The sequence below is a fragment of the Tympanuchus pallidicinctus genome, unplaced genomic scaffold (assembly GCF_026119805.1).
Source record: "Tympanuchus pallidicinctus isolate F22 unplaced genomic scaffold, pur_lepc_1.0 scaffold1, whole genome shotgun sequence".
NCBI classification, from domain to species: Eukaryota; Metazoa; Chordata; class Aves; order Galliformes; family Phasianidae; genus Tympanuchus; species Tympanuchus pallidicinctus.
In genome coordinates this window covers 99,109,709-99,123,008 of record NW_026294618.1, presented here as the reverse complement: position 1 = coordinate 99,123,008, position 13,300 = coordinate 99,109,709, and the positions used below count along the sequence as shown (strand labels likewise).

General features: G+C 39.1%; 1 protein-coding gene across 4 annotated transcripts in view; it reads right to left on the bottom strand.

The window, feature by feature from the left end:
• FSHR (follicle stimulating hormone receptor) overlaps nt 1-13,300 on the bottom strand; it is a 213,135-nt gene that overhangs the window by 16,793 nt on the left and 183,042 nt on the right. For all 4 annotated transcript variants that reach the window (XM_052698362.1, XM_052698380.1, XM_052698353.1 and 1 more), the window contains 4 exons: nt 9,520-9,594; nt 9,042-9,116; nt 2,757-2,828; nt 567-644 (listed from right to left, as the gene is read on the bottom strand). In XM_052698362.1, the coding sequence (XP_052554322.1) occupies nt 567-644; nt 2,757-2,828; nt 9,042-9,116; nt 9,520-9,594 (300 nt within the window). The remainder of the gene's footprint in view (nt 1-566; nt 645-2,756; nt 2,829-9,041; nt 9,117-9,519; nt 9,595-13,300) is intronic.

The window sequence follows — 13,300 nt, the reverse complement described above, 5'->3', positions numbered from 1 at the left end:
TGCCAGCAGAAGAAGCCAGGTAGTTCATTAAAAAACATGACTACTCGAGTCAAACGAGGAGTCATCTAACCACACAGCATGGAACTGCATTGTGAACCAGCCTGTATCAATGCATTAACATTGTGTACAAATATACTGTATTTTCAAAACATCTACATCTATTTTGCCAGGGTAACTAATGCCTTTGACTGATGTGTCTGACTGTAAATATTTATGAATCACACCATCCCTCTGAATACAATTTGCATCACATGAACTGTTGCTGTAGGTGGAATACATTTAACCTTGGCACTAGTAATTACAAAATTTACTCTACCCAGAGGTTCTAAAATAAGGAGCAGAGTTAGAATACAGCAACAACAAAAGCAACGAAAACACAACACAGATACATTAATTTTTCATGGCAGCAAAACAGAATGCAGAGAATGCAGGAGAAGGGGTAAAATCTAAAACTTCCAACTGAATTTGGAAGCCTGTAGAACAGAGCCCATCCCACAGAATCCTCAACTCGGTTCTGGACAAGGAATGAGCAGGTGAGAACAATGAACTTGCCATGTCTTACTCACAGAATCACACTTTCAGAACTCAGGCCCATGAATGTGTTCCTTTCAATTGTACGTATATGGATATTGTCTTGCACATCTCTGGAAAATAAAATACAATGGAAACAACACCTGTTTTGCACTTCTGTGAGCCTTTCAATACGTTATAATATTTCAAACATGCTGCTTTTTGTTATATTCAGTCTGAGGAACTCTTATGCAAAGGTTGACAACATCAGCTTTTAAGACATTTGAACATTTGACCACCTGCAGAGAGCAAACCTTCCTGTTAAAAAAAAAAAGAGGTAGGAGCACAACATTTCCAGACTCTTGTTCTGCGCACCTCACACGCCCGCCTCCCAGACTGGTTTATGCCATTGAAATGCACACAAGCTTGAGTCTCACAGCCCAACTGACCATCCAGAAAATCTGTTATCCATTAAATACAAGTTGTGTGGCTTCTTTCAGCCTCCCAGCCAGAAAGTGGAAGGACCATTAGCCTTTGTGGTCTGATTCAGCAAGGGATCTGAAAACCCATGAAAATAATCCCCTGCTAATGTCAGCGAGGTTGCTTATAAGCTTTGTCTGTGCTTCAGAACTTGCAATGCAGGACCCCTGTCATTTCAGTTTGTTGAAGTGACAAGTATGCATTTCAGTCTTTCAGCAGTTTTGACTGCTACACAAAAAGAACTGCACATATACATTCTGTTGCTTGCTCAAAATAGACCTCAAAGAAGTTAAACAGCATTACTCATAATTTAGTCTGGGGATATGGTTGTTTTCATGCTGTTTCTGCTGGAAAGCATGGAACAAAATGAATTATCTGCAAAGCTTGAAGTTAAATGAGGTTCCAAAATTATCTCATACCGAGAGTGAAATATGGCCACAGCACTGTATTAACTGACACGTCCATCCTTCTTCACACTGAGATCAGAAGAGGGAAGAATAGGGAAGGAGTGCGGCACCCATAGAAGTGAAAGTTTCCCACTGCAAAAGGGAAACAACCAGCTCCTCACAAACCTCAATAACCCATCAGATTCTATTCTTTGGGATTTAAACACCAGAACAACTGAAGTCAGCAAGAATTTTCTCATGGAGCTTCAGTGTAGCCAGGGTTTGGACCTAAGGTCTATTTTGTGTCAAGGCTTTCCTTACAAAAAGTGAGGAATTTCACCTAAAAAAAATCTCTTGCTCAGTGGGACACAGCAATTCAAGTCTAGTTAATGCTAGGTAAGCAGGGGGAAGGTTCGGTGGCTCCACAGCCATTGCGTTTGCTTTATGGCTTCATGGAGCCCTGAAGTGCAGTTCTCAAATTTCTCTGTCAAGCATGTAACAGAAAGGTATTTTGTATATTATACATGTATACAATATTTGTAAGACAAACAGCAGGATTACTGTTCCTACAGATTAAAATCTTATAATCAGAGATTCGAAGATTCACAACTTTTTCTGCATGCCATTAATATTCCTCATCGAAAAGAAAAAAAGAAATAGTTGCTTAATTCCCATTTTTAGTTTTCCTTTTGATTTTGATACAATTATACTTACAATCAATTGAAAAAAATATTGGTCAAGATCTATTCCATGAAAAAAAGACACTCTTATCTTAATGTGATTTTTTTCTTTTTTTTCCCCAAGAAAAGAGATGTAATTTTCCTGGGAAAACAAACACAAGAACAAACAAACTTTCCCACAAAATTGTACATATTTTTCCTTCTATTGGCACTGAACTTTTTCCACAGAAGAATATATTACATTCCCTGGGCATTTTCACAATCAGTAAATTAACTGAGTGAGATATTTTCCAGTGGCTTTTGTTCTCTTTGCCATGCAGAGAAAACAGCACAAAGTTCAGCAACTCTTTCCATGCAGACCAGAGAACTGTCACCAGGTGGCAACAAATTCCCATTTCCATCAGCCTGGTTTAAATTTCAGCTGGTGAATCAAAACTAAAAGGCTGTTATCAGTCCCCTGGGACTCTGTACCTGTGCACTCATAGAAGAGCAGTTGGCAGAGTGCAAGCTACAATGCTTTGCAGAAAGGAGTTCCAGAGAATAGAGACCCTTTAGGCTACATTATCATCAATGCCTACAAAAATGTGACCACAAATGCTACCACAAAGCTAATAAGTAAGCACGAGGCAAACTGGATCTCGATGATTTTGTTAGAACAGCAAGACATTCATAAGGAACTTATAAAATCATTAAAACTTACAGCAAAACCTTCTGGAAGGAGTGTACCTTGTGAACAACAGGTAAAAACCTAAGACCTGTGTTTGAAATTAACCTAAGAAGAAGAGGAGAAATTAAGGTGATTAGTTCTGTTCCAGGAATGAAGCTATAACTAATAAAACAGAAAGCACACTGAACTTAATACTGAAGCTGCAAAAAACTGTCAGCCAATGTTTGTCCAGAGGAAACTTGGCATTCTAATGTAAAAAGGTTTCTGTGAGAAGCACAAGCTGAGTTCTCCCCCATACAAGTCAAGGGAGAAACCATATTTGGGGTAATTCTATTTTAGAGGAGCACAGTTGATGGTGTTGAATGGTGATGAAAAGCACTGCCTGGGACTGGGAAAAAAGTAACAGCATTCATTTTATGTTTATTACTAATCTAGATTATTTCAGAAGAGCTTCAAACTTTCAGGTTTTATGAACTGAAGCGAAACAGACAAATACAACAACCAAATCCGGAAGGACCAAAAAGGTCCATAAAATACTCATTCACTTGCATAAGCACTCATCTGAGCTCTGAGGTGATATCTGGATATCCTCAGAGGTTCACATTGAAAAGCCAACTGGTTATCTACCTCGTAACAAAAAGCACTGCATTATATGTAGGAAAAATATATATGTATTAAGAAGTGTAGTGAATATTCATGAAGCCAATTTGGAAACGTTGCTGAAATGTCAATGACTGTTTTATCCCGGGAGTCAGAGTGGTCTGATGCTGCATTAGCTTAAAAATCACAGCTGTCAATTTTGACCAAGAAAGCTCTAAAAAATGCCTTTGGAAAACTATTACATATGGTTAAATAGAAAGTGTTATTAACGAAACAGGTGGATTTCACAAGGCCATAATTATGTAAAGTACTTCTGCACTTGTGAAAGGAGTTAGCCAAAAAAGTTCGAACCAATGGGAGAGCCTGCAAATCCCCACTTATAGTATTGTAAAGTACACTCTCTAAATGCTGAACAAGTACTGGGCTTTGTCTGGAAGCTGCCTTTCATTTTAAATGAGTCATATACTAAAATTCACGCAATTCTTTTCAAGAGCTACTTGTTAAATACAAATCATGGCATGCCTTTGCTTTAATAGGAAAATGAAGACAAAAACAGCTGCCAAATACTGCGTGGCTGTTGCAGGACTATTTTACTTTCCCGAGAAAATCTTGATCCTTTTGTTCCTGTAATGAAGGATGATGGTACTTACACATGTTCTGTTCAGGCAATGCTCCCAGTGGCAATTTATTCCAAACATCACAAAATGCTGCACTGGTTAGCAGGGCTTTTGCCTTATATGTGTGAATAAACATGCTAGGTGATGCCACAGTCCTATCTTCCCAGTAATATCCCAAGGTGCTCAGGGTTTGGTTTATACTAGTGTCCAATGAGCAATGTGGGATGAAGAGCCAAGTGTTCTGACAAATCATAGAATCATAGATGATTCTGTTCTGAGATAAATCTACAGGTACGAGGTACGGAGTGCACAGAACAGTGGTTAGGAGCAGGAGAGGATGTTCTTTTAATTAACTGCAGAAAAAGAACTGAAAAAACATGCAGCTAGTCTGTGGCCTAGATCTCTCTTCTCTTTTTATTCCACCAGCAAATCTCCAGAGGCCTTGGAGTGGGTAATCTCGTTAAAATGTAGATAATCCAATTTACTGAATAACTTTACTGCAGCACAGTTTTGTCAGTATCTTTATCATTTAACGTACACATCCTTAGTAGCTTCGCTTTAAACAAATGTCCTCTTTAATATCAGCTTAAACTGAGTTCCCCTTTGCTGTATCTAAACAGCTCGGTAAGAACATGTGTTTCAAATCGCTGATGGCTGCTTTCCAAAGCATTAATTGTCTTTCTGAGAAGGCTTACTGGAGTCAGCACGTAAAAAAAACATTGCACTGTGATCACCAGAGAACAAAAGGTTTTTCAGAAGTGAATTCCTAGAAGATTCTGGCTGCTTCATTTCCAGATATAGCAACTTCCCTGCTCCTTATAAACCAAGTTGAAGCTACTCTGACAAAAGCTGGCACTCAGCTCAGCTCATTGACTTACTGCGGATGTTTGCTAAATTGCCAACACAAGGTAAGCAATGAAATACTGCATCACTCAGGAAGCATTATTTATGTACCCCTTCATCATGCTAGTGGCTTTGTGCTGCACATGGGCTGACTAGAGACAGAGAGCCCTTTGACTCATGGGAATGGGTCTCGTAGGCTAGAGTCTATAATCCGTGAAGACAAGTCTGTAATCCACAGCACACAGTGCTGGGAGGTAGGGGAGGTCTTCAACCAGTAGACTCTCATGCAAAAGGAGTGAGTGGACCATCACTTCTTTTTATTGAAAATCCACCTCCGAGCAAAGGTTCTATGGATGACTTCAGACCACATGGCCATCTCTGCTAGGTGTACCTAGCTGCATCAAACAAATGGATTTAAGAAGCATGCCAGACATCTGTGTGTCAAGACCTCCAACAAGCAGGGCAGCAGGTAGAAGCAGCTACAAGCCTAAACTACAAAATATTTTACAGATCAAATAGGTTCTCATGACCTACATTTTGCTTCCCACCAGCAATGGAGCTGCATGCCCTAAAAATTCGTCTGAAAAAAAGGTTACATTTAAATCTTTCTGTTTTAAGATGAGATCTCTTAATGCAGGACATTGATATATTCACTGTAAAAAAGAACCAAAAAAGACATAGATTACGTATGACACTAATTCTGGCAAGAAAATAGGTTTGAAAAGTCATCAATGCATTATTAAAGAGACAATGCCACAGCTCTCCCTAGCGAGAGCCAGACAAATAATCTTGTACTGATGAAAAGGTCAGCAAGTTACCATTTTGAAGCAGACTGTCTCTTCGGCGTGTATCCAAGAAGGCCAATTAACAACCCTCTTCACAGCTTCTAAATGACTGACCTAAACTTTTTTGTTTAGGTTGCATTTTTCTAGAAGGCTCAGGAGATCTCAACATTGTCTTAAAGTATTTTTCTCTCCATAGCATTTTTGCTATACCAGTAATGATGATGTAAGAGGCAGAGGGAGCGGGATGAGTGGAGAATGTATTTGTGCTCAGGTTGGCACAGATAAAAGCATATTAATGTTCAGCACCCAGTGGCTGTAATGAGACCATAAAGCTGATGAGAGGACTGACAATGTTAGCCAGAGCTTCTTGCCTGCTCGTAAGTAAGATCTAGTGGCTATGCAAGCATTTTTGAAGCAGCACAGAGAGAGCCTTGCAAGGAACTGCAAAGGTCATTAAAACTCATGGGCTATGATGTCTGGCCTCCATCTCAGGCATTAACACTGATTAATTTGTATCAACTGCATCTTTTTTTTTTTTTTTTTTTCTTTTCTTCCCTGAAAACTGCTAGTAAATACTTGTTTTTTTTTTCTGCAACATTTTCTGAACTGCATTTTAACAGTTCCATCATAGTCATTGCACTGTCATGAGGAATAAAACTACACATCTCCTTTGCTGCCATTGAGGCTGGAAACTTCAGAAGGAACAACAAGAAGCTCAGCTGTGGGCACAGACCTGAGATCCCTGTTTTAGTGACTGTACATAGAGGGTGATGTTAGTACAATGTAACAGTATCACACAAAGCTCACTGGAAGACTCCTACAGGGACTTCATGTTCTGCTCCAGTAATGCAGGCAGGATTAGCTGAAAAGGGAACATTCCCCATATCTTAGGGCAGGCAAAGGAAGGCAGGAATCACTTCTTCAGAAATGACTTCCCAGTGTTCAATCACTCACAGGTTTATCTGTAGGCACCTCCAGGCTGCTGTTCCTTAGAATAACAAACAGGAGGCATAGCTCTGTCGAGACCCATCTGCATGGCTGGTGTGGATAATGCAGCACAGGACAGGAGTTCCTGTATGTCCAGGAATTGTCCTCCTGTGCCAGCGCATCTGAGAGTGAATTGCAAGTCCAGCGAGTTCCTACCCTACCAATTCAGCCACATCTGCCCTTTTCCAGTGGGGAACACAGCTCAGATACTGCTGAAAATCTGTTTCAATAAAACTATTTTGATCAAATCCCTGTGATGTTAATTGATGTAGCTTCACCAGAGCCAATGATGTGACACTAATTTGTACCCACAATGGAGCTACTCCCAATCTTATTGTTAGCATGAAAGGCACATTCAGCTGTTCATACTCTAGGGATCATAATATCTGCATCTTTTGTACTATTTACAGTCTGGAAGGAGTCTTTTTTACCTTGTAAAATAAGGACACAAATGGGATACAATATAAATCTGTTAATCAAGAAAACATCAAAGATGGACTTTATCAACTTAGATTGGAGGAAAGATTTGGAATTAAAACAAACTTGAATGAAGAGGATGTCAATAAAATTAGAAGAAATTTTCTAGCCACCAAATCAGTGTGTTTCTGGAAAAGCCTGGAAAGCTGAGTGAAACTGGCCAAAGGTTAGGTGAGGGCAATGGCTAGTTAGACAAGCAATCCTCTGTCTTTTTAATCTGTTGCTTCTAGAGGTCATGGCAGAGCTACTGCAGCTGAATTTTTATAAAAAAAAAAATCTCTAAACATTTGAGTCAATGCATAGAGGAGTACGGAGTGACAAATGTTGAAAGGAGTTTCTCACTGCTCATAGTGCTATTTTACAGTAATCAAAAGCAATGAACAACATTTCATCTCTGATGAGGATAAAAAAACCCATATGTCTAAATTTTATGACAACCTATTGCAAAATACGAAATTTGAAGGAATATCACTGGGATAAGGAACTTGAAACTGTGCTATAAATCCTGAGTGGCAAACTAGATCCTCAGCTGGAGCAAATTCGCACTAGTGATTGTAATTTCAATGAGCTGAGGAGTTAGAATCATTCACATCAAATGTTGATCTGAAAATTTTTGCTTGAAACCAAAGGAAAAAGGCACAAGGTTTCTTCTTGTGACAGTGCAAGCTTAAAGTTTTATTTCCCTACTAATAAGAGAGAATCTGTGTTGTAGTCACACGCATACAAAAATGAAAGTGTGTCAAAGTGCCTTATGAATTTGGTGAAGCAAATACTGGTTGAAATACTGTGTAGAGAGACAGCAGTGCAAATCTGATCACACAGTCGGATTTATAGATGGTTTAAACTCTAGCAACTTGTATGTCATTAAATAAACAGTATATCTTGAAGTCCAAATGTTAAATCTTGAATCTTAAAACTAAAATTCAAACCAACACCTCTTAGCATTTATGAGCCCAGAACCTGTCAGACACAAGTGATTTTGGGAGTCTAGAATCGCTCATGTTTATTGGATCACTGATCTGATTTCATCCCATCTTTAAGAAGCAGATAATCTGAAAACAAAGCACTAATGTATTCAAATGAATAAACTGTGATCAGTGAAGCTTATTATATGAACAAAGAAAAGAGGGTTGGGTATACGTGCTCAGCAGGATGGACATTAGAAAAATCAAGAAAATATCCTGCTTGGTATACATGCCATTTTTCAGCAAAGAGCACTTTGGGAGCTAAGGTCATTAAAAAACATTACTGCTAAACAGATTTCATTGGACTGCATTTGGGTTTTAATACATAGCAGAGGATCTACCATTGGGCATGTTAGGATAATGCACTAAGAGCTGTGAAAATATTTTTGAGGAGTAGTTTACTTTAAGGATGGATTCAGTTATCACTGAATCATGATGGCAGCCCCACGGGATCAGATATGGCACCACAGTTGTGCAAATTGCAGTCTTGATGAAGGTGGCTAATAAAATAAATGTACAGCTTACACCAGTGCATTTGCATTCTAAGGTTTTAATCTTCTCACAATCAATGTTAATGAAAACCACTGCTATAGCACTATCATTGCTGAAGAAAAAAAAATTCAATGCTTAAGATCACGTGCACAAAGTTTAACAGAAAGCAGAGTTGTGATAAAGACAGATGAGACTTTGTCCTAAAGCTCTCAGGAGGAATTTCAACCAAGATCTGCTTTTATACTGATAAAATAAAGGCATTGATTCTTTTCTCATCACTTAGTTTCAACATGTTGCTTAGAAAAGCTCAAAGATTTTGTGTTTGGAGATCACTGTAGAATGTCCATGGATTCCCCATAGAGAACAGTACCTTCAACTTTTCTTAAGACAATATACAGACTTGAGTATGAGAATGTAGATCATTAGTAGGCAACTAGTGAGGGAAGAGTGAGCATTATCCTGTCTTAGTGAAGTGCTCAGCACAGCTAGGATAAAAACTCATACATATTATTTAAAATTACTGTAGTGCTTTCAAAGACCAAAAAGACTTACAAATATCTGAGGCTTGGAAGCTGCTGGAAGGCATCTTGATCAATCTTCATGAGGTTGTTGGCCTTCTCGATTCTTCTGCAATGGGAAAATGAAACATCAGAGGAAATATGTGAACATATAGATCTTAAAATGTCTGTGGTTGCATGCTAAAATATGTGTAGTTACCCAGGGATGTAGTGGTACTGTACATTGAGATTTTTTTTCTTTTTTTTCTGAGAGCATAACTGCTTCCAAAGAGGAGCCAACCACAGACCAGTAAACCCCACTGTCTCTTGATATTGGTGGTGGCTTGAGGACAAGCTATAAGCTGACAAGGGAAAGAATGGGAGAGTTGGCTAAGATGATGGGAAAGATAAAGTGAGGTTTCCAGTGTTCCTGTATCACTACAAATTCTTCACAACTTGCCTGAACCAAACTGCTAAGTCTTTGACACTTACCTATAATAGTCTCCTTTGAATTTAGATTGCTTATTACTTACATTTCATGTAGTTTGGGAAGGCTGGAAAACACATTTGCTTCTATGATCTCCAAGGCATCATTCTGTGAGATCTCTCTGAAAAATAATCAAAAAGTCAAGATATTTCAAGCCATGCTTTCAGTAAAAAGGTGAGGCAGACAATGGAAAAGCGAAAAAATCCAGAAGAAACTGGTTCCTAAACTACAGATCCGTTTTAAAAATGAGCTGGACAACAGATAAGAAAACATACCTCAGAAATGCCTACAAACTGCCACCAAAGGCAAACTAAGGCAGTTCAGAACAGTACACCTCCTGAGGCAAAGCCACTACTGCCTACTGCATTTCTGACATCACTAATTACCAATTGAAATTTAGTGCAAGATTTTAACTTGCAGGAGATGAAAGTTATCTAGAAAAGAGAACAAGTCTAAAAAGTTCTCAAGAAATAGGACACATCCTCAAGCTGCAGGATGTGCTTTTGTATTGACTTGAAAACTCCAGAAATTGAAATTCAGCCAAGAATGGACAGATCCAAATGGAAAGGATCATAGACTTCAAGAACTCTTCCATATCCTGGGGAACCCCCTGCTTGATCTCTTCTATGTACAATGAATACCCTCTTGTAGACACAGAGTTGTGGAACAAAAATGGCCAGCTTGATGTTATCAACACACCAGATGCATCCTGTTAGTCCAGAGGCATATATCTTTTCTTCCTTAATCTGTGGGGTGGCAAACAGATAGCACAGGCTTTATTTAGTATGATTCAGAGTTCAAGAATTCCCCTGGTAAGTCAGAGGGAATTGTTGCCATGCAACCCATCCTGATTACGTCTCTTATGCTGGCAGTAATCGTTGAAGTTGGAATAAAAATGATTATGCCAAAAGATTCACCATGGCCATTTTTCAAAATGGTGCAACAATGCTATTTCCCAGCCTGAGATCAGCTATAGGAAGTAGATACTGGACTGCAACTATAACTTGATGAAACTGCGATGGTCTATTGGATTTTTCTGCTGATATAGCTGCAGACATCTTTGGAATGAAACCTTGGATAAACAATTGTAAAGTAGTTATCCCTTGCTCTTAGGTAGCTTATTCTTTAGAAATTATGATAGCTGCAAATAGATCCAAATGGGCCAGAGGTAAAATAATGGATTATATTATAATCATCTGGGTACAGAGTTGACATTCAAAAAGTAATCACAAAGATTACTGCAAGTAATATAAAAAGTATTCCACTTTCTCTTGAGTAACAACTGAACTGTACCTGGAAAATCACCTGCTGATTAAAGACAACAGCCTTGCAAAAAAAATGATAAGCTACTCATCTGACCTCTTCTGCTTTAGAAAAACAAGTTAGTGGCTTGGCATTTTTTACTTTAACAAGTAGTTCCCCCTCTGCATCTCACAGCTTTTAGAGAAGAAGTCTTGATCTCTGCTCTGGAATATCCTTCTTTGTCTACGAGCAATAATAAAATGCTTTCATTGGTTTCCTCCACTCCATATAAATTACACAGCCAATGTAAGGGATTCTGTGCTGGAAAGCTTCCCACTGAAGCAGACAAAGGGAAGCAGTGGAAACAGGCACTAAACGAGCAGTGACTTGCTCTGGTCTCTTGCAGCAAGTCCCTAGGAGAGCTAGGATAAGAGCCCAGGCTCCCAAAGGTCCTTACTACTGAGGAGGGATCTGGGGTTACCTTTGATGTGCTGCACCACGGCGAATTCACTCATAAACATACACAGAAAAATGTGGATTGACTTTTTGCTCTTTTCCTACTTTCTTTCTTCTTTTTGTACTATAAGGTATAGAATAGAAGCCGCTATTCACTATGCCGTATTTATTTGACAGTACAATTCACTTGCAAGACAATAGTTTGTAAGATTTAATGACACAAAAGGTATCAACTTTCTAAGATTTGGTTTTGCTTCTGCTCTTTTTTGGACCACCAGCTTTATATTTGTCATTTCTCACAGTCTGAAAATAAGTTTTCCAGGAAAAAGAATCATAGGAAAAAAAACCACAAATATTTAGTACCAAAAATTCCATTTAGTCAGAAGAGATTTCACACCACAAAATGGCTCAGGACTAAATGCTGCAAATTTGTTGGCCTTATATAGGCAAACAAAAGTTTATTTAGAAACCAGAGTACAGTGGCGACCTCTCATGAAAGATAGGGCTGTCAGGGGTAATGATTTTTTATGATCTAATCTGCTAGCTAACATTGGAACAACTTGGATAACATGACCCTTCTTCAAGGTGTATTTCAAGCTCTTAGGATGGAACATTTCTGTGTCAGGATGATGTTCTGGCTTTCTAGGAGTGTGAGATGGGCTCTGTGCTTTGTTTTGGTTAGAAAAAATGGGAGATTTAGAACTGATTAAAGTAGATAATTAGGGAAATGACTTAATTTTCATACGAATATCTCTTCATGTGCACATGAATAATTTTTTTTTTTAAACAAGGAAATGAAATATACCCATTGAGAATGATTTTGCTGTGTTCCATCTCAGGCAACCCACTGCTACAGCCATTGTGGTTATGATCCTCTGACTAGGAGCAGGGGGGTCACCCATCTCATAGGCAGAAGCCAGCAACCCTCCTAGTGTTTGGCTCTGTTGTCTCTGCTCAGGGAGCTGCAGGGCTGAGAGATAATGACAAGAAACTCCTGATGAACCCTGCATCTTCTGCTAAAGTTCTCCCAGGAAACCCTGTTGGTGACAGATTACTTATCATCACACTCTGTGGTTTAAGCTGTTCAGGAAAGAAACGGGCTTCTGAGCCTTTTCCCAGCATGGAAGTGCAGTTTTCTAACAGAAGGCCATTGCTATTCTCTGCTTTCTGGTCTACATGTACCTGTTATAAACTGTCACTCAGGTAAGAAGGAGAAATATAGAATAACTCAGTTTAGGAGAGCAGTCACACTCTGCAAGCAAGGAGCAGCACTGCTCTGTGTTTGGATGCATGATTTCTGAGAATAATTTATTTCTTGGTAAAGAGTGGTAAAGGCATACCCTGCTCATCAAAAACCCAAAGAACACCAAATAACCAACTCAGCAGAATCAGATCCTCTCTAAAGGAGAGCAAATAATGCCTGCAGTGTGAACTACAAACAGAAATAGGGGAGTTCTGGCCAGTATTTGTGCATGAGATTTGTCTTATCGTATAAATACACATCCGTAGAGGATTGTTCATAATGCATATCTTATTATATGCCATCACGAGAGAAGATGGGACTGTTATTACATTGTTTGTCTGTAATGAATTATACTACTACTAGCTCTAGTGCTAGCTATCACACCAAATCTAGACAGCAATTTGAGCTAAATTAATAATTTCTAATACACGCAAGCCTTTGAATAGATGCTACATAAGATAATCGGAAGCAATTTCCTTATAAAAATAAAACCAAGCACTTCCCAACCCCCAAAGCACACACTGAGCCCCCAGTACAGCACAACGCTTAAGCATCTGCTCAAACTTAGTTTCAGTACTTGTTAGATCACATCGAGAGCACTGCATCTAGTCTGGGCTCCCACAATTCAAAAATGATGCAGAAAGATTGGAGAGGGCCACAAGGGTGATCATAGGACTGGAGAAGCTGCCCTCTGAGGAAAGACCGACGGAATTGGTCTTTTCACCCTGCAGAAGAGAAGACTTTGGGGGAAACCTCATCAGAGTATTGCAGTACTGAAATGGTGGCTATAGGGAACAGAGGCCCTCTCTTCATAAGGAGCCACATGGAGAAGTGAAGGGGCAACGGGTACAAATTGGGTTTCATTCTGATATAAAAAAGAAATTTT